We start from the raw sequence: 17,919 nt of genomic DNA on the forward strand, positions 1-17,919 counted from the left end.
CCACACCCAGTTGAAAATAAAAATAAAAACATTAAGGACTGCAATCATATTTTGCTTTTGGGTAAAAAAAAAACATTCCATTGATAATACTAGTTAGCATGAATGCTGAACCAATGGAGAAAAGAAAAATAAAATACCTCCCCACGCCCAGTTGAAAATGTGTTTCCACCTTCTAGTAATGGTAATAAAATGGACTGCACATCAGATGGTGCTTTGTCTACATCCTCAAAAACAACCCAGAGCCCGTTCTGAACAGCCTGAGATATAAAAAGAATGACAGAAGAGTTGAAATGATAAACATATATGAAAGCAGAATGAATGTCTTGATACGATAACTAAACACACCTGTGTAAGTGAACCAGGCTGCCATCTGAACTCACCAGGACGTTCAGCACAAACGTAACTTCCAATCAACATCTTACCATCAATTTGGTCATCCATGTGGATAAAAAGAACTGAAGAGGAGGGGGGTGGGGGGGGTGTCAGGACCGCAGAGGAAAGAAGTAAGACGGGTGGAAAAATAAATAAAGTGGGGAGCAAAATAGTCAGTCAAGTCTCAAACAAAGAATCAAGGAAGTTTTAAATTAAAAATTGACAACCCAAAGCTATTTATATCCCATAAATCATGTTGTAAACAGAAATCTAAAATGACTAAGAAATTCAACCATCCCCAACTTATGAGTTCAAAAAGAAAATGCTCCATAAAGGTTTAGACAGTAACGGGAATCAATGTCTGAACCAGTTTTGACGACAATACAAAAAAACTAAGAGAAGTTACCAAAAAACTACGAGTAGGATAAGAAAAGGTTACCATAAAATATACAAACAAGATAAAGAATATGCAGATGCAAACATACAAACTTGAACAAAATTGCCAAGACACAAAGCAGGAGATGTGAAGCTTATAAAGAGATCATGTCTACTGAACCATAAAAACAATTACTACCTTGGTTATGGCTGTCACTGGCTATCTTATTTATGAGAGCCGATTTCCCAGCTCCAGGGGGACCATACAAAAGAACTGGCCACTTTTGACTCAGTGCCAACATAATCATCTCATAACCTTTCTTTATAGATGATGTCATAAAAAATGAATTCTCAGCCTTCGGACTGCCCCTGTGTGAAGTAAATCATTGTCTCAAATATAAAGAAAGAAACAAAGAAAAGGAATCCCAAAATTATTGCTAACGAGAAAATACAGGATCAAAATAATGCAAACTCTTCTTCTGTTCTTGACAACAGAGAGAAAAAAAAACAATTTACTTTTTTTAAAAAATGAAACAGAACTTACTAAGTAGGCTAAATTGAAGTGTCATAGTGTTACCATGTAGCAAGTCGTTGACTTCTAATTGGTCGTTCAATCTCATCATGATTCGAGAGAATGGCAGGACCACAGAAGCTAGAATTGGCAAGCAGGCAGTTTTCTGAGTCAAAATCAGTTTTCATGCCTTGAGAAACCGATTCCTTCACAAATAACTCAGCATAGGAGCCAGCCTTCTCCATGGATACATCCTGACAGAATTCTTCCCATCTGCAAAAAAAAAAATTATTGAAATGAGAGCATTTCATTGAGAAAAAATGAAAGATCACACGAGCACACAAAAAACCAAGCCCCAAAAGACAGGGGACCCCCACTACAGGAAGGGGGCCCAGCTACTGCAAATGAAAGGGGCAACATGAAGCATATAGAAGCAATTTTTGTTATATAACAGAAACCAGCAAGGTTAAGAGCAAACCGCAGTAAGCAAGCTAATGTTTCTTCAGACCCAGACAACAAATTTGTGGTTGCTTCATAACCCAAATTAAGCAAAATTGATAGTATCTGTATCCCGCACCATCTTATGTCCGGTAAAAGTAAAAATCTTGCATTATCAAGGTCAATGTTTGGTAGCTGCTTCATAAAGTCCAAGAAACACGACCAATCCCATAGTTGAGTAAAAGTTTCAGGCTCCACCAGTAGAAGGCGATAAGACAACCGAACAGCAAGCAATCCACCCTAGATAAGGAAAAATCAACAGGTGACTAATGTTCTTGAAAGATATAGTAGTATGACTTAGTATGACTTACATTCTTGGAGAAAAACGAATAGCCAGGCAGAGAAATTATGGATTATTGGATTAAAGTCTTGTTCATACATATAAATATATATATAAGAAACAGGATTTATAGCCAAAAAGAAAATGAGAATGCACCTTATAGGTTGGGGGATAGAAAAGAAAATCCCATTTAAAAAGGAAATTACAAGTTAATAAAAAAAACACCAAGAGTACTGATGTAACTATGTAAGAAGACTAAGGGTTAATTGGGTAATTAGGACATATTCTAGGTTAATTCCCTTTTTACCCCCAATTGTAATAGAACTCTATAAATAGGAGACTTCTCTTGTATGAAACATATTATTCATTCTAATAAAAAATCCATAGTCTTGGTTCTTGGTTCTTGGAGGACTTCTCCTAGAGGTTACTTAGATTACATCAATTACACAGTGCAATATAAATGAAGTCTTTCTGTTTCTTGGGTAGAATTCTTTGGTTTTAACCCGTCCAAGTAAGCCGTAATAACACTCTATCCACACAACTTCAAAAGTTTAAGTGAATATTCTAATAAAATCCATCAACATAAGAGTTCACACTCGCTCAATCAGTGTTGGTAACATCCCTGCATATTTCCATTCTATCTTTAAAATCCCTAACAAAGTAGCTAAACGGTGGGAATGAATATTAGAGAGTTTCTGTTGGAGGGGAAATAGAAAGAGGAAACACGGTTACTCCACCTTCGGAGGCTGGCACCTTGATCATTGGTAATGAGACTTCATTAGCAAAGAGGATTCAAGACACCCTGCAGAAGGTGAACCCCTTTAGTATATTAATTCGAGAAAGTATGAGAAAGACTATCTGCTAGTTAACTGGATGGGATTGTTATTATGAAAATCACAAAATCACCCAGGAGTGTTCGCTCTTCAAAATGGCTTGCAAGGGTATCTGGTTAAATTATGGCAGCACAAATGGCTGATAAGGTCTTAAAATATTTTTCTTTATGGCATGCCAAAAATTATGCATATGTTCAACTGCTGAATTCATGAGGCCAGAGAATGGAACCTTTGCTTTACAAATTCAAATGAGGGAGAGAGAGAGAGAGAGAGTGGAAAGGGCATGTTTGCCTGAAATATTCAAAAGTTCATTCCAAATGCTTCAAGGTATAATTCTTTGAACTTGAAGAATTCTGGTCAATTATAATAAATCATTATCCTATAGAAGCAGATAAAATCTGAATTGCAGAAGAAGACAAAGGAGATGCTACAAGTTGTTGAAGAATTAAAAACTCCGTCATTTATTGGGAGGCCCGTTTTTGAAATCTCAATATCAGTTCCTATGGTTAAATGCAGTTAAAGTTATTCTTGCGGAGATTTAGTTTGAAAGAATCAGCATGTTTTGCCAGAAAAGTCTCTTCTTCGGTTTGATCAGTTTGAGTTCCCCTAGATTAAAGCCTCCTCTTGGTGCTTTTTCTCCAAATCGTTTGCAGCATTCTCTATTCAAGATTTGTGTTTAATTTGGAATGTCTTTGTTTTCCTTGGTTTGTTCATATGTACTATGGTAATTTCCTTCTCTTCTTATTTTTTACTTTGTATTTTGAGCATTAATCTCTTTTCATTAAATAAATGAAAAGTTTCATTTCATTTTTAAAAAAAATCAATAAATTACTGTTCTTAAACTCACATCCTTGGCTGTAGTGTCTGCAAGTTTTTAAGGTGCCCTTGGCAGGGATGGAACTGTTCGTTTTTTCTTTTTTTCTCATGAAAACCAACTCATTAAGAAATATGCTAATCGTATTCAGAATGAAGACAAATAAGCTCATTATAAATCTTCTATAAAACGCACAAGCACGCAATCAGAATAGATACCTTGTTATAAACCTCAGAACTTGCTCCTTTGACCACAATACGGTGAAAAGGGCATGGAGCAAACTTGAAATAATTTAAAATAGTCCTGTGCAAATAGAAAATAACATATATTACAGGGCATATTGACCATGGAAAACATGAACGCACACATCAAACTAGACAGACCCTAAAAGCTACAAATCCAAAATCCAGCAGAGTAACTGACAAACCTTAATAAGAAAGGGGCTAAATCAAGGGCACGACAGAATGCTAGACAAGCAAGCTCGTGAAGATCAACCCCCCTCCCTCTCTGATCATAAAACGAAATTATATTGACCACTCCATCCAGCTCCTTTTCATGAATTTCTGAGTATGTGGAGTTTGATCTTAAATTGGGAACATGCCTTAACAGTCCAATTACCCTATCCACGATCTTTTGAGCTACTGGACGGAAACAACCTAGTAAACATACTGAATAATTTGGATTCAAAAACAGCTCAGCCAAAAGACTCAAAACTTCCTCTTCAGTTACTCCATATCCCTACAAAAATCAGAGAACAGGAGTGATATATTAAGATGTGATTAGAGGCAGAGAAACAAATTCTTAACAGCAACTTCTCATATCGATCAGAGGCAAAGAGCCTTGTTGTGTCCATTCATTGAAATAGCATTCAAAAGTAACAATATCAAAATTGTTGTCTCGCTAAAAAATTCGAGAAACCCTTTAAAAATGTATATCAAAAGGTGAAAAATAAAATGTTTGTACTCAAACTAATCAAACATCACATGCATGTGTGATAAACAAAAATACCTTTCTAATAATCGTTTCAAACGGAGATTGGTGTGTAAGAGATGGGCAACGGGAAAGAAATCTTTCCACTGCGGATTCAAGTTTGAAACTACCATCAATGGCCATTGAAACAAAATATCTCCTGGCTCAAAAATCTGTAATAATAAATATACAACTGATAAGTATGAAACGTATCAACAAATATAATTGATAAATAGTGCCAAATATCTATAATTTAAATTGTAAGGATAACGAATTCCAAAGCCAAATCTCCAGTCTCCCCAGCTTCAATCTGTTCATGTTACAAAATCAAACAATCAATAACGCGTCAAAGGAAAATTTCACATGAACAAATTCCCCATTAAATAAATACAAAAATACATAAATTTAAAAAAAAAAATGCACCATAAAAGCGGCTTAAACCATGCTTCATATAAATTTCAACATCTCCTTGGGACTACATGTTTATACGAAGTAATGAATAAAAAGGCATATATGTGTGTGTGTCTTGTCAATCCAGTCCGACGATGAGAAACAAACAAAAAAATGGAAAAACCTTTAAACCCAAGTAACCATAACAGAGGGCGAGAAACAAAACAAAAAAGAAAGAGAGAGATAGAGAAACCTTTAAACCGAGAAGCAAGTAACCATAATGGAAGGGAAACGCAGCTGGTCTGATCGAGTTTCAGTCGCCGGAGTCGTCTGACCGGAGGGGAGCAGCCGGACGTTGAGTATTGGAGAGAACTATATGAGAGTGAATAGAGTTGGGGTTTATTTTGCCGAAAGGGTTTAGGGTTTTATTTTTTCTTTCAAATACTTTTTAATGATATTAAAAAAATCTATATTATTGGTAAGAATTATTATCCCCTTCATACCTTATTGCAATGGGTAATACTAAAATGTGTTAGATTTATTTAGTTCAAGTTATAATAGGATGGATTTATAATATAAATTCTTTTAGTCCGAGATGGAAATAGTAAATAAATAAAATATTATAAATATCAAATAGTAAATAATAATTTGAGTTTTTGAAACCGTATATATTGTAATTAATTGAATACTTTTAAAAAGTATTTCGGTATTATACGTGGTTATTATAGCATTACACAACATTTATTCCAAATAGTTCTTAAATAACTTTTCCTAGTTTTGAGTAATATTTATATCACATATACAATTTTAAAAAAATATACATAGTTTTTTCTTTAGGTTTGAATAATTTCATGGTGTGTTATGTAGTTTTTTCACTTTTTTTTCATTTATATAGACGTGTACAAATAAGTTACGATATTTGATCGTGCTTTTCTATTGTTTTTCTTATTTCGTAAAATATATGTGTATACGTAGGTATGTAACACGTATGACATGTGTATGCACGTGTATAAGTAACATGCATTTGTATATACCTTTTTTTACACATTCGTTTATGTGCATGTAATAAGCATAGGAATGTTTTGAGCTTATTCGCGCTATAATTGAATGAGTAAAAACTTCATTCACTTTCCATCTCATAGACGGTTCGATTATCTTTGTCTACCATTTTTGAGCTAGAAAGGTTGACTTATCTCTAGTTAGTAAGTTTAAACAAATTTAATATAATCGTTCAACTATCATTTTATAAAAATATTTTATTTTTTAAAACTCAAGCATATTCTTTGGCTTCGCATATCCAAACATGATTTTCAACAATTATATTTTTCAAATCAAACATGGTTATTCAATTCATGGTGTTTCAACTATTTTTCTCACGTTTCAAAATACAACATTGATGTTTTGAGCAACATTCGTTCAAATTATTTTATACATATATCGTTACTTTTTAACTTGACCCGATTCATGTTGTTTCGATTCTCGCTCTCACATTTATATTTTCAAAATAGGAAAGTAGTGTATTATAACTTATTTTTTAGTAACACTTTTGCAAGTTGGTGATTCCTTCAGTGATGATGTGTTGCTAGGGTGTCCAATTTGAAAAGTACATGTTGTATATTAGTGTCAATGTGGGGATCATAGGATTCCCCACAGCCTGGCTATCTAAGTTGCTCTTCTCTTTTGCTTTGTTGGTCTCCAACCTTACCTACATTTTAACTATATGCACCCCTTCTACGTTCCTCTGCACTTCCCATAAATTCTATTACAAAGTTTAGATATTTCGAGTACCAACGTTGACGAAAATAAAATCACAATGATTGTTTAATTCATCGACTTCATAAACCGATGTTTAAAACAACTCAATTTTAACAGTATTCGCTACTTAAATTTGACATTTATCGACAAACTTTTTGTATTACTGATTTTTTTTTTGTTAATATGTCAGTAACTTTGTGTAAATATAAAGATCATTGAATATTTTAATTACGTTTATATTGACAGTGTGATTGAATCCTAACGTTTTATTTTATGCGATTCACATATTTCTTTAAACAATAAAGTTTAGGTGTGAACTGCGAACACAATCTTTCTTTCTACATGTCTAATAAATAAATGCATGTTATCACACGATCCACATTAATAATATTTATATATATAAAAAAAAACCTTAAATTCAACTTCAACTTTATTTATTGAAAAAAAAAAAAGTTCTTAGTATGATTGAAAGAATTGAAGGCATGTCTTTTTCTCATTCCATGTTGCTTAAATTAATACATGAGTCTTATTTAATACAAATATCAATGATATGGACTAAAGATATATATTCAAATTATAACATTCTTTCATTTCACACCAAGCAAATAATTAAAGAAAATAAATTTGTAGAAAAGAAAACAAAAAATCAAATTCATGTCCAAAATATTTCACAAGAGCAATATAACCCTATGTTTCTCTCTACTTTATATTATCATCTCATAGTATTCTAAAAAAATCTTAAAATTTGAGAATTATTATTATAAATGTTGAAAAAAAGGTCTATATGGACTGGGTCTTATCTCGTTTTACTTGGGCCTGGGCCTGATGTACGGCCTAGGTTAGATCTCTTCCTCGCCGTCTTCTCTTTGATGGAGTTCATCTTCTGCAACTTCAAATCGGCTCTGAATCTTGCAATGAACGTATCGGCTTTGCTGTTGACATCCGGGCTTGAACAGAACATTGGAATTGTTGGGTCTTTCACGAGCTTTCTTTCGCTGGTCGCCGGTGGTCCATTGGCTTCACTTTCGTCCATTTCGGGCGAAATGGCTCTTGGTGTACTGCTATTGCTTCCTGCACTGTCAAAGTCTCCATGCATTCTGAATGGCGGCGGCGGTGGTGGTGGTGGAGGGGGAATCGGATGGTATGGTGACTCACCGCCAATGCTCGTATTGTACTCTTCGTCGTTTAAACTGCTTAATCTGTCGAGCTCCATTGGAGGGTCGTGAGGCTTGAGGATCTGGTTTTGAGCTGCGATCTCTGGTTTAGGTTCTGAGGAGGGTATTGATGGTGGAGGTGGCTCTGGTAGAGATGTGGACTGCACTTTTTTGTGTTTACCTTTCCTGGATGAAAATAGGTTCTGAAGAACTGATGGGGAGGGAAGTGGCGGCGGAGGAGGCGGTGGTGATGGTGGTGGTAATGATGATGTTGAAGCGCGTTGCGAGGCGATGATAGCCTCGAAGCTTTCGACGCTTTTTTGTCTTTGCTTCTTCTTCCTCCTTCTCAGTGCGGACCAAATTTCTTTTGACGCACCGGTTCTCTTCTTCTCGTTTTTGCTGCTTTTCTGCTCCGATTCTCGATAGAACGATGGCGGTGAGAGTGGTGGAAGCTGAATCCGTTGAAAATTCGCTACGTCCGAATCGCCATTTTCGTGCTGTTGATTATTCTCTTCATCAGGTGTATGGCTGTGGACCTTATGAGTTCTCTTTGGCCTTCGTTTGACCATTTTAGGAATGGTATTAGCGGGCGGCGGAGGGGTTGGAGGTGGTGATGGAGGACGCGGAGGAGAAACCTGCTGCGGCGGCGACCGTGGCGGAGAAGGTATTAACGGTTGTGAATATACATCTTCACGAATCTCAGATCTATCGAAAACAATACTTTTGGCTTCAGAATCTCGCTGTTCAAGCTCGGGCTGAGTTTCACGACGTCGATGAAGCTGATCGGAAGACAAATACCGATGATTAGTCACATGAGTATCGTCGTAAAATCGCCAGCGGTGATCACCAGCATCAAATGAAGATTCCTGCAAACGTAGATCCGGATACGAACTACTACTCCTCATCCGATTAAGAGTGAAATGATTCGGCCGATGATCGGTATATCCATCATCCCATCGACGCGGAGCCGTAGGGTTTGACTTCATTGATCGTCTCGAAGAAACGCTCCGATCTTCAAAAGAACCTCTACTATCATCCCCCCCAGCGTTTCTACCTAGAAATCCACAAACAATGGCGAAGAGAACCAGAAGCAAATTGAGCGAGTCCCAGCTCTTCTTGACCGACTGAGGCCGAATCAATTGAGAAGTGAACTGTACAAATTTTGGAATGACAATCAAGATGAAACAGAGAACTATTACTAACAAAACAATGAGAAAGGCGCTGGAGTTAAGAAGGAAAGAGGATGCACGGCTGAGACGACGGCGGCGACTGTGGTGAAGTTGGTTTAGAGAGGAGTTGGAGGACTGAAGCCAAAATGGCGGAGGGCGGGGGTTGCCATCTTCCTCCATTTTCGCCGGAGTTTTGCCTTTTCTTTTCTTTTTCTTTTGTTTTGCTTTTGGCTTAGAGTCTGTTTTTGGTTGTGTGGGAGTATTATTATGAGATCGCTTTTGCGTTTCTTTTATTGATTGCGTGTGAGTATTTATAATCAAAAGCTAGTGGTAAAATGCTAGTTGCTAGATGGTCATGTGACCATGACCCACTTTTCATTCCCTAAAATCCCAACGCTTTTTTCTGTCACCCCAACAATTGGTCCATATAAATACATTTTCTGGTCTAATCCCCGCTCATAAAAGTAATAATTTAGTTTATGAACTCTCTGATTACTTATCTATGAATTAATTTTCTACAAATTTATTTGATACTCTATTATAAGTGGGCATAGTCAGATCAGAAGACTTTAACGAAATTATTAGACCGTGGTTTTTGTGCTCTTCCAAGTGCTTAGTTTATTCTTTTGGTTATATCTTAAACTTGGTATAATTTATCGGTTGGAAGTGTAGGAACTGAATTTTAAACAAACTTTATAATATGACACTGAATAATGAGTTTCTTTTACTAAGGTACCGAAAGTATGTTTTAACCAAACTTCCACATTGACTTATGTCAATCAAAATTCTCGATATAAACTCAGGAGTAAGAGTGATATTTTGAATAACTCGAGATTGTTGGATTGAGTAGGTAAAAAAACTCACCCACTGTTGATTGCATATTCATGTCAATTTACATTTTTCACTTTGTTATCCGTGTCAACCGCACTACCAACTCAATTAAACCAAGCCTCCTAAAGTTTAAGTACAACTACTTCTTAAAGAGATTGGAACGTCTTTTTGATCTATTTTATTTTTTCAAAAAGGACAAAGGACAAAATAATAATTAAAAAAGACCCATAAACATGATTTAATTGTGTGATTTGAATCCAAATATCCAAATGTGTAATTGGAGAAGAAGTATGCTGTACAAAACCTTTGATTTGTTTTTAACTTATAATGTGCTTGTAAGAAAAGCATCAACAACTTATTTAATTACGATTGACTAATCTTCACGTACAACTCCTCTCTAACCAACCATTGAAGACATTCAAGTAAATGACGTTGTTTTTTTTAATCTTCAAGTTAACATATAAATATTATTCACACCTTTCATAAGAAAGTACACATTTTATAGCTTTTTTATTTCATCACATCCTTTATCAATTATTTTATATTTCAACTTCAACCTTTTCTAACTTTTTTTTTCTTTCTTTTTCAAGTTGTATTTATTCATAATTTTCTCTTATTTAAAACAAGGGTTATTGTAATTTGATTAAAATAGTATGTATTTGGTGTGTAAATTACTCTAATTCGATAAAAAAAAAAAAAACAAGTACGGTAACAAATAATAAAAAAAACGATGAATGTCGATTAGTAAATTATGTAGCAAATGTAACAAATTGAGAGCTTTGAAATAATGTTTACTATATTAACCAACGTATTTAGAGTATTTTTATGAAATATTATTCTGCATATACTGTAACCTAATTTGAGACTTTTAAATAGTATTTACTATAGCAGTAGGTGATTATTATAATCCTATATGATATTTGCCCCAAACGACCCATTGAATTTTAGTTTTTTAGTTTGATGTTGTTTGTTTGCTATTTGTTTGGTATGTAATTTACATATTTAGTAAAAACAAATTTAGATTACTATGTGAATTTAAAAACACGAAAACAAATAATCGATAACCATTTTAGCTTTTTTTTTTTAATTAAGTTTATAAGTACGACACATGCTTATAAGTTGTTTTGTTATTAACCTTCCTAATGCCTTTTAAAACTCTAACCCAACATTTAAAAATAAAAACACACAATTTAAAAAGGTTTTCTTTGTTTTTAGATTTCTACTAAAATTCGAGTACTCGTATAACTAATAAGTACCAAAATAACATTAAACTTCGTTTTAAAAGAAAATATGTTGATTATAGATACTAGCTGAGTTGATATTTTGTTGACTTTTAGAATGTGATACTTAGAACGAGCATTGGGTTAGGTCAATCAACTTGTCGTTTTTTATTTCCCAGTATAAACATTATATCCGTAGGTTTACTTTGACTTTGTATTATGGTTTTTTTAGCTCAACGTAGATGAGGTATTTGAAACTCACATAAGTTACGTCTGTCACACCTCGCTCCATATACCTACTAGCTTCTTTAGCGAGACGCGATGTGACTCGAGTATCTTGACGTGTTAAACACCAAATCACTCAGTCTTGAGTTCCATTAGTATTCAACGGGACGGGGTGTGACAGTGTCAATTGAGCTATGCTCACTTCAACTAATATTAGTGTAGTATGACATACATTGAACTTTGATTAATAACGCTAAATTTTAATCTACTCATGGTAATAAATATAGATATGGTCACAATTGTTATATACGTTTTCTCCAAGCACATGTTGGTTGTCAAAAGTCAAGGTCAAGCACACCACAATGGACACTTCATATATAATTTTTCCGTTAATGTGTATATATAGATATATATAGTCTTGTTTGTATTGAAATACAACACTCAACTATTGGTTGTTTTCATTAAAATTAAGATATTTTTTTTGGATTTTTTATGCCTAAGTTTTTTAACTTAATAAATTGCAATATTTATATATGTTACGAAAAGAAAAACTATTATTAATAACAAAAATGGATGTTGGCTAAAATAGCAAAAGTATTATGATAGTGGAATCTATGTCACTATATTTTTCTAAATTGTAAAAATAGCAAATTTAAAAGTCGATAACCATCTTGATAAGTATCTGATAGCTCTTTATTAGTAGTTTCGTTTGATATTATTAATTACTAGTCATATTTGTCATATTCAAAATATGCACACAAAAAAATGTTGTTATATTTAATATTCTTTATATTTATAAATATTTTATTGAAAAATTGTTAGGAATAAAATTTATTAAAAGTTAAATTATTTAGGAAATATACGGTAAAAAAAACTAAACTCTAATTTGAAGAGATGTCGTAACTAATTTGCCTATTTTGCTATCTTTAAAAATATATTTATTTTACTTTATTTGTTATATTTTAAACCATATAAAAATTACTAAAAATAATAATTTTAACAAAATATTTACAAACTATAACAAAATTTTAAATCTTATAAATAACGAACGTCTGATAAAAACTTATATCATTCTATTATTAATATAAACTTATATCATTCTATTATTAATATTGATGGATAGAATAAAAAAATTACTGCTACTCGTAAATATTTTAATTTATTTTGTTATTTTTTAAAAAATATATAATATATTATTATTGTTTTCTCTTTATTTGAAATTGGAAGTGGTCGGAGGGAACTTTTTTCTCACTTTCTTCCAATAGCGTATGGGGAAAGGAATGATAACAAAGGCGAATGCGTGATAAGACGACGCGGTTTTTGGTTGTTATAAGTTTGTTTTATTTTAAAATTCATTTGCTTATTTATAAGAAATCAACATTTAATTGTCAATGTCAACATTAAAACAATAATGACAAATTTATATGCACAAAATGGGCGCATTAGCTGTCACCTTTTGGACTTAAATCAAATCCCTATGATAAGCTTTGATTGTAAGTATATAACCCTTTAAAATTCACCATTCAAATCTTAAACTTATACATGTTGGTGTTGGGATACCTAATATTCGCTTTAAAGTATTTTATTGGGGTTGTTTGATGCTCAAGCATGGATTATAGACCTATTAGATTTTATGATGTGTGGACGTTCAATTAATGAGATCATAATTGTATTTAGGTTGTAATAGTTTGTTTTTAAAATAAACAATGTTAGCATGATGTTGCAAAAAGGAAAACAGATAACTGAAATAAAATATCAAATATTGGAATTTCATTTGGAAATCAAGTATGTTGATGACCTAAAAGATGTAGTGATCCAAATTATCGTAGTAGGTCACTAGAAAATATGATAGATAAAAAAATCAACTCGATTGACCAAACAAGAGTTGATTAATCGGAGAACAAGAGAGGTTAATTGATATCGATTTACGCAAAATTTGAAATAAAAAATTTAAAAAACAATTCAAAGTATTAGATGGACTTTTATTCGTACGTTGATCATAGTCAATTATGTGGTGGATTAGTCGAAAAATCAAAAATATATTTGTCACCTAACATTTGAGATATTTTTGAAACAAAAATGGAGGGGATATTATTTTTTATAATTTTACCAAAATTTTGTTTTATGGTTGGATAAAACCCTTCAAAAACCCCTTACACACAAAGGTAGTAAATTATAATTTTTCTCCAAAATGGGCTAAATTCGTAAATAAATGATAAAAGAAAGAGAAGAAGAAGAAGAAGAAGAAAAGCCCCTAAACCCTTTCTCTCTCTTCTTCTCCTTCTCCTCCTCTCATATATCTTTTTTGCCGCCACGCCTCTCAGGCCGCCACGCCTCTCAGGCCGCCACGCCAACCACGAATCGCCTTCGATGTATGTCTGAATCAAATGTTTCTTTCTTTTATTTGTTATTTTGTCGATTCAAGAATCGTTAACTAGTAAATTTTGAGTGATTCTAATGGTTTCCTTTTTGTATTTGTTCTTTTCATGGACGGACCTGACCCTTCTTTGCCCTTGTTTCCTTATTCAGCGTGTATTGCTTCAACCGCTGAAGCCGCCCCCAGTACCGACGGAAAATAAGTCTCCGCCGTCGTCCATTGCTGTCGGACTGTAATTCCCGAAGCCATTTCCTTTCTGTTCAGGTTCTTCGGATTAATATCTTGAAATTTGGAGTTCTTCGATGGAATCAATGGCGGACGACACGAAATCTGTTGAATTAGAAGAAAACCATTACGCAAGCTCACAGTCTCCAGCGAAGAAGAAGAAGAAGAGTGAAAAGAAGAAGAAACGAGTTCTATCAATGGATGCTAAAATCCAAGTTCTCAGCAACCAGCCTCAGAAAACTCCGCCGGTAGTTGGTTATTTCCCGTCTGGGTTTGATCCTCACAAGGATGCTGACAAGGAACAGTCCCGTTCTGTAAGGGCTAGGGTTTATAAGCACAAGAACAGACCAAATAGGATGCAGCTGGTTGTGAGTCCAACAGGGTCGAATGTGGATTTTGTTGGTACCAATTATTTAGGCGAGGCTACCGCTGGGAAACAGCATTGCACCTATGCTCTCGGTGTTCTTGATAAGGCCACCCAAAGCTTAAAGATAGTGCCTATTGCATCGAATATGGTACATTATTCCTCATAGTGAATGTAGAGAATTAGGATTTGTGAAATTTTGAATTCTACTTGTTGCATTTTTGTTTTTGTATACTCAATTTATAAACGCCTCTTCTTGTTCTTCATCATTATTTATTTACATATCATCAAATTTTTAGTATTTTTTCTTTTGAATGAATTGGGCTCCTAGATCTGCTTTTCTTGATCTTTTCTGGAAAAACCACTAAACAGGGTGTGAGCTGTTTTCATCAAGCTGGGAGATTACACCACTGAAGTTTCTGAACGATTATGTTTGTGCTATTTGTGAACTTTGTTGGATACGGTTTTTTTTTTTCCCACTTTTTTTCAAACTTACTACATAAATTTTTAGAAATGGGCTTACCTTTGTGATGCATTTTATCTACCCCACTAATTGTTAATGCTGTAACAAATGATCATAATTGTGTTGCTAAGTTTGATATTTATGTCTGCAGATATTTAGATTAGACCCAAAAGTCAGAGGTTCAGACGTTACTGAAAATGAATCCCCGAGTGTGGCAAATGAAGAGCTCTCTGGGCAGGACAAAGCTAATAGAATGAGAGAGCTCACCGCACTCTATGGAACAAAGAAGTCAAAAAAACAGGTAGAAATTGAATACTGGAATTCTCTCTTTAGTACTTTAGCAACCAACTTTCCCTTGGGCATGCTTGGAATGAATTTTTGACTGCCCATGTTTGGGATTGATTTTAAAAAGAGTTTAAATTGTTCCGAAACACATCATTAATCACATTATCATATCATCAAAATTGGTTTTGAACTATGAAAAACATGTTTTAAGAATAGTTTTGAAAATCACAAAAGCGATATAAAATATTTTAAAGTCACTTTCAAACATGGACTTAGTATCAAACATGGACTTGTTAATTTGTTGCAGGCACAGAAGCTGCATGCGTTGAAACAAGAGGATGATCCTGAAACCAAGAGCGATCTAGATGGGAGAATGAAAAATGTGGTGGTAAACAAAGAGGCCTTGGAAGGTACGCAGGCAGAGGTTGCTCGTAATATACCAGCATATAATGCTTCTGCAACTACTCCACAAGAAGCTTACCCGCTCGATAAGATTATCCTCAAGGGAGAATGGAGTTTTCTGGAAGATCTTTATTTCCGTTTGCAAGAAACAGCTGAAATAAGTGCTACTTATCCATCCTTTGTTCGCAACAGAATTTATAAATTGCAAGATATTCAGGTATGGTGTCAAGAAGTTTCTACTTGTAATTACCTTTATGAATATTCTGAGATTACATATTCATCCTTTCTGATACGTATTCATGAATCATGTGGATGGCCAATATTATTTGTTAAGTATCATGCCTCATTTGTTGGTTGATTGATGTTTTCAATCCGGAATGCCTACGTGCCTTTTGAAACTACTTGACTTCTTTGTTTGTGTACGTTATTTGATTCTTTGCCTTCATTTTTTTTTTGTGGAAAAAGAGCTTGCTCTCAAGTCTTGACAACTAACAAGCATTTGTTATTGATTCAGTATAAATTCTTTCAGTAGGTGTACTTGTCGATTTCTGAAACAAGTATTATTATTTTTCATTAATTTGTATTGAATCTTTTTTTTTATGTTAAAATCATCTTAGGACGAGGAAGAGAAAAAGAAGCTCTGCTGCATATTTTCATATATCACTCATCTGATAAAGTATAAGGATCAGCATTCTATGGGTGATGTTTCTTCTGCAAAGGGTCATAAAATTCCCAGCATGCTACGCCAAAAGTTCTCATCCATGTTTCCGACCGCCGAGTCGAGAAGATTGTCAGCTGATAAAATTAATCTTCTCATTAGCCACGTTTTGGTGCTTTCGCTATTTGCGGATGAATTCAGCAGCGATCCAGCAGACATAGCAAAGGATTTGAGAACTAGTCCTTACGATCTAAGACTCCATTTTGATAATTTGGGGTGCAAGTTTATACGCAAGAACAACTTGTCATTGGCTACACTTCCTATTCCCCTTCAATTTCCCGAGTTGAGGCAAAAGCGACGGCGATAGGCGAGATGGCTGGATTGTAGATGTTACACATTTATTGTTATTGAAGAAGCTGAATTCTTTTTAGGCAGCAAAGTTGGAGCAATTTTGTGGAGTGAAACCGGTAAATGGTCATTTTTTGTAATTCAGGTGTTATTTCTTTCATATTGCAAATGACGATGCCGACTTGTTTCTTCTATGAAGTACCTCTGCTTAGAAAGGTGTTACGTTATTTGGAAGTTGAAACTTTGGATCATCAAAAACTAATTTGGAAACAAGTCAATTGACTTTTCTTTTTTCTCTTACAAATTATTGACGATAGTTGAATTTAACATTCTCCTTCCATGGTTTTTATTCTCGAAAGTTGTAGGTTAATGTTCATTTTATTGTTGAAATTTCAAAAGCAACACTTTATTCTCTCAAGTTTGAAAAATGTTTCGAAATGGTTGGTTCGGTTCATTCATTTTATCGATATGTCATAGTGTTAATTCTAGGTTCATTCATTTTATCGATATGTCATAGTGTTAATTCTAATTTCAAAGTGAATTGCAAGAAAGAAGAAATTGTGTGAGAGGGAAACGAAAAAGTAAAATGAAAACTACATAAAAATAAATATAAAGAAAACGACTAATGAAGAAAACGACTAATCAAGAAAACTATTTAAATTAATCATAATTGCCTCATCAACTTAAATTTATCACATCATAAGGAACTATTAGAAGCCATAAGGAACTAATAGAAGATATACACTAAAATGTTGTTTTTTTATAGGCCAAATAAACATTTATAGATTTTTCTAAATACATGGAATTTAAAAATAAACATAAAATTTAAAAATAAAGATAGTTAAGGTAAAAAAACATACAATATCGCAAATGTAAATAATATAAATATTAAATATTTAACTGCTTTAAAAACATAAAATATGTATTTATTTAGTAAAATCAAAATTTCATCCTTTTTTACGAAGTTTTTCATTATACATCCACGTGGACATGTTATCAAAATATATATATATATATATATATATATTCAAGAGTTTAACATGATATTTTAACTTTTCATTGAGAATTATTAACTCGTCAGGTTTAATAGGAATTATAAAAAAATAGCAAAATTGAAATTTTTTTTACCCCGAAATAAAAATGAAGTTTAATAAAATTTTGTTTTTAAGCGACCTTTTCTAATTTTTTAATGAAAATTTTCAATATTTCTATATATTTAAGAGTTCTACATTTTTATTATAAGATATTTTAAATTATGAGCATGGACAGATTTAAAATATAGTATAAAATATTTACAATTTAAGCATGATAAAATTTGGTCTTTTTAGTTATTCTTTATATGGACTGTAAATAATGTATTATTATTATTATTATTTTGAAAGCGTAAATTTAAATTGGTAA

At 33.4% G+C, this 17,919-nt stretch overlaps 3 protein-coding genes across 3 annotated transcripts in view; 1 reads left to right on the forward strand and 2 right to left on the reverse strand.

Moving 5' to 3' along the window:
* Nucleotides 1–5,453, reverse strand: part of LOC101210104 (midasin) — a 35,962-nt gene extending 30,509 nt beyond the window's left edge. Inside the window, exons 1-9 of the mRNA XM_011661333.2 lie at nucleotides 5,296–5,453; nucleotides 4,692–4,962; nucleotides 4,111–4,421; nucleotides 3,902–3,986; nucleotides 1,737–1,996; nucleotides 1,325–1,531; nucleotides 947–1,116; nucleotides 346–455; nucleotides 138–257 (exon numbers count right to left, since the gene is read on the reverse strand). Coding sequence (XP_011659635.1) covers nucleotides 138–257; nucleotides 346–455; nucleotides 947–1,116; nucleotides 1,325–1,531; nucleotides 1,737–1,996; nucleotides 3,902–3,986; nucleotides 4,111–4,421; nucleotides 4,692–4,796 — 1,368 coding nt within the window. The 5' untranslated portion in view covers nucleotides 4,797–4,962; nucleotides 5,296–5,453. The remainder of the gene's footprint in view (nucleotides 1–137; nucleotides 258–345; nucleotides 456–946; nucleotides 1,117–1,324; nucleotides 1,532–1,736; nucleotides 1,997–3,901; nucleotides 3,987–4,110; nucleotides 4,422–4,691; nucleotides 4,963–5,295) is intronic.
* A 2,140-nt stretch (nucleotides 5,454–7,593) lies between these two features.
* On the reverse strand, nucleotides 7,594–9,300 carry LOC105436213 (formin-like protein 20). The gene has a single exon (XM_011661335.2). It carries the CDS (start codon nucleotides 9,298–9,300, stop codon nucleotides 7,594–7,596), a length of 1,707 nt encoding a protein of 568 aa, XP_011659637.1.
* A 4,304-nt stretch (nucleotides 9,301–13,604) lies between these two features.
* On the forward strand, nucleotides 13,605–16,845 carry LOC101221697 (DNA-directed RNA polymerase I subunit rpa49). Its single transcript, XM_004141641.3, has 5 exons — nucleotides 13,605–13,768; nucleotides 13,926–14,513; nucleotides 14,977–15,126; nucleotides 15,418–15,729; nucleotides 16,130–16,845. Exons 2-5 carry the CDS (start codon nucleotides 14,076–14,078, stop codon nucleotides 16,535–16,537), a joined length of 1,308 nt encoding a protein of 435 aa, XP_004141689.1. The 5' UTR covers nucleotides 13,605–13,768; nucleotides 13,926–14,075; the 3' UTR covers nucleotides 16,538–16,845.
* Nucleotides 16,846–17,919: the final 1,074 nt, after the last annotated feature.

Source organism: Cucumis sativus, chromosome 7, assembly GCF_000004075.3.
Source record: "Cucumis sativus cultivar 9930 chromosome 7, Cucumber_9930_V3, whole genome shotgun sequence".
Classification (NCBI taxonomy): Eukaryota; Viridiplantae; Streptophyta; class Magnoliopsida; order Cucurbitales; family Cucurbitaceae; genus Cucumis; species Cucumis sativus.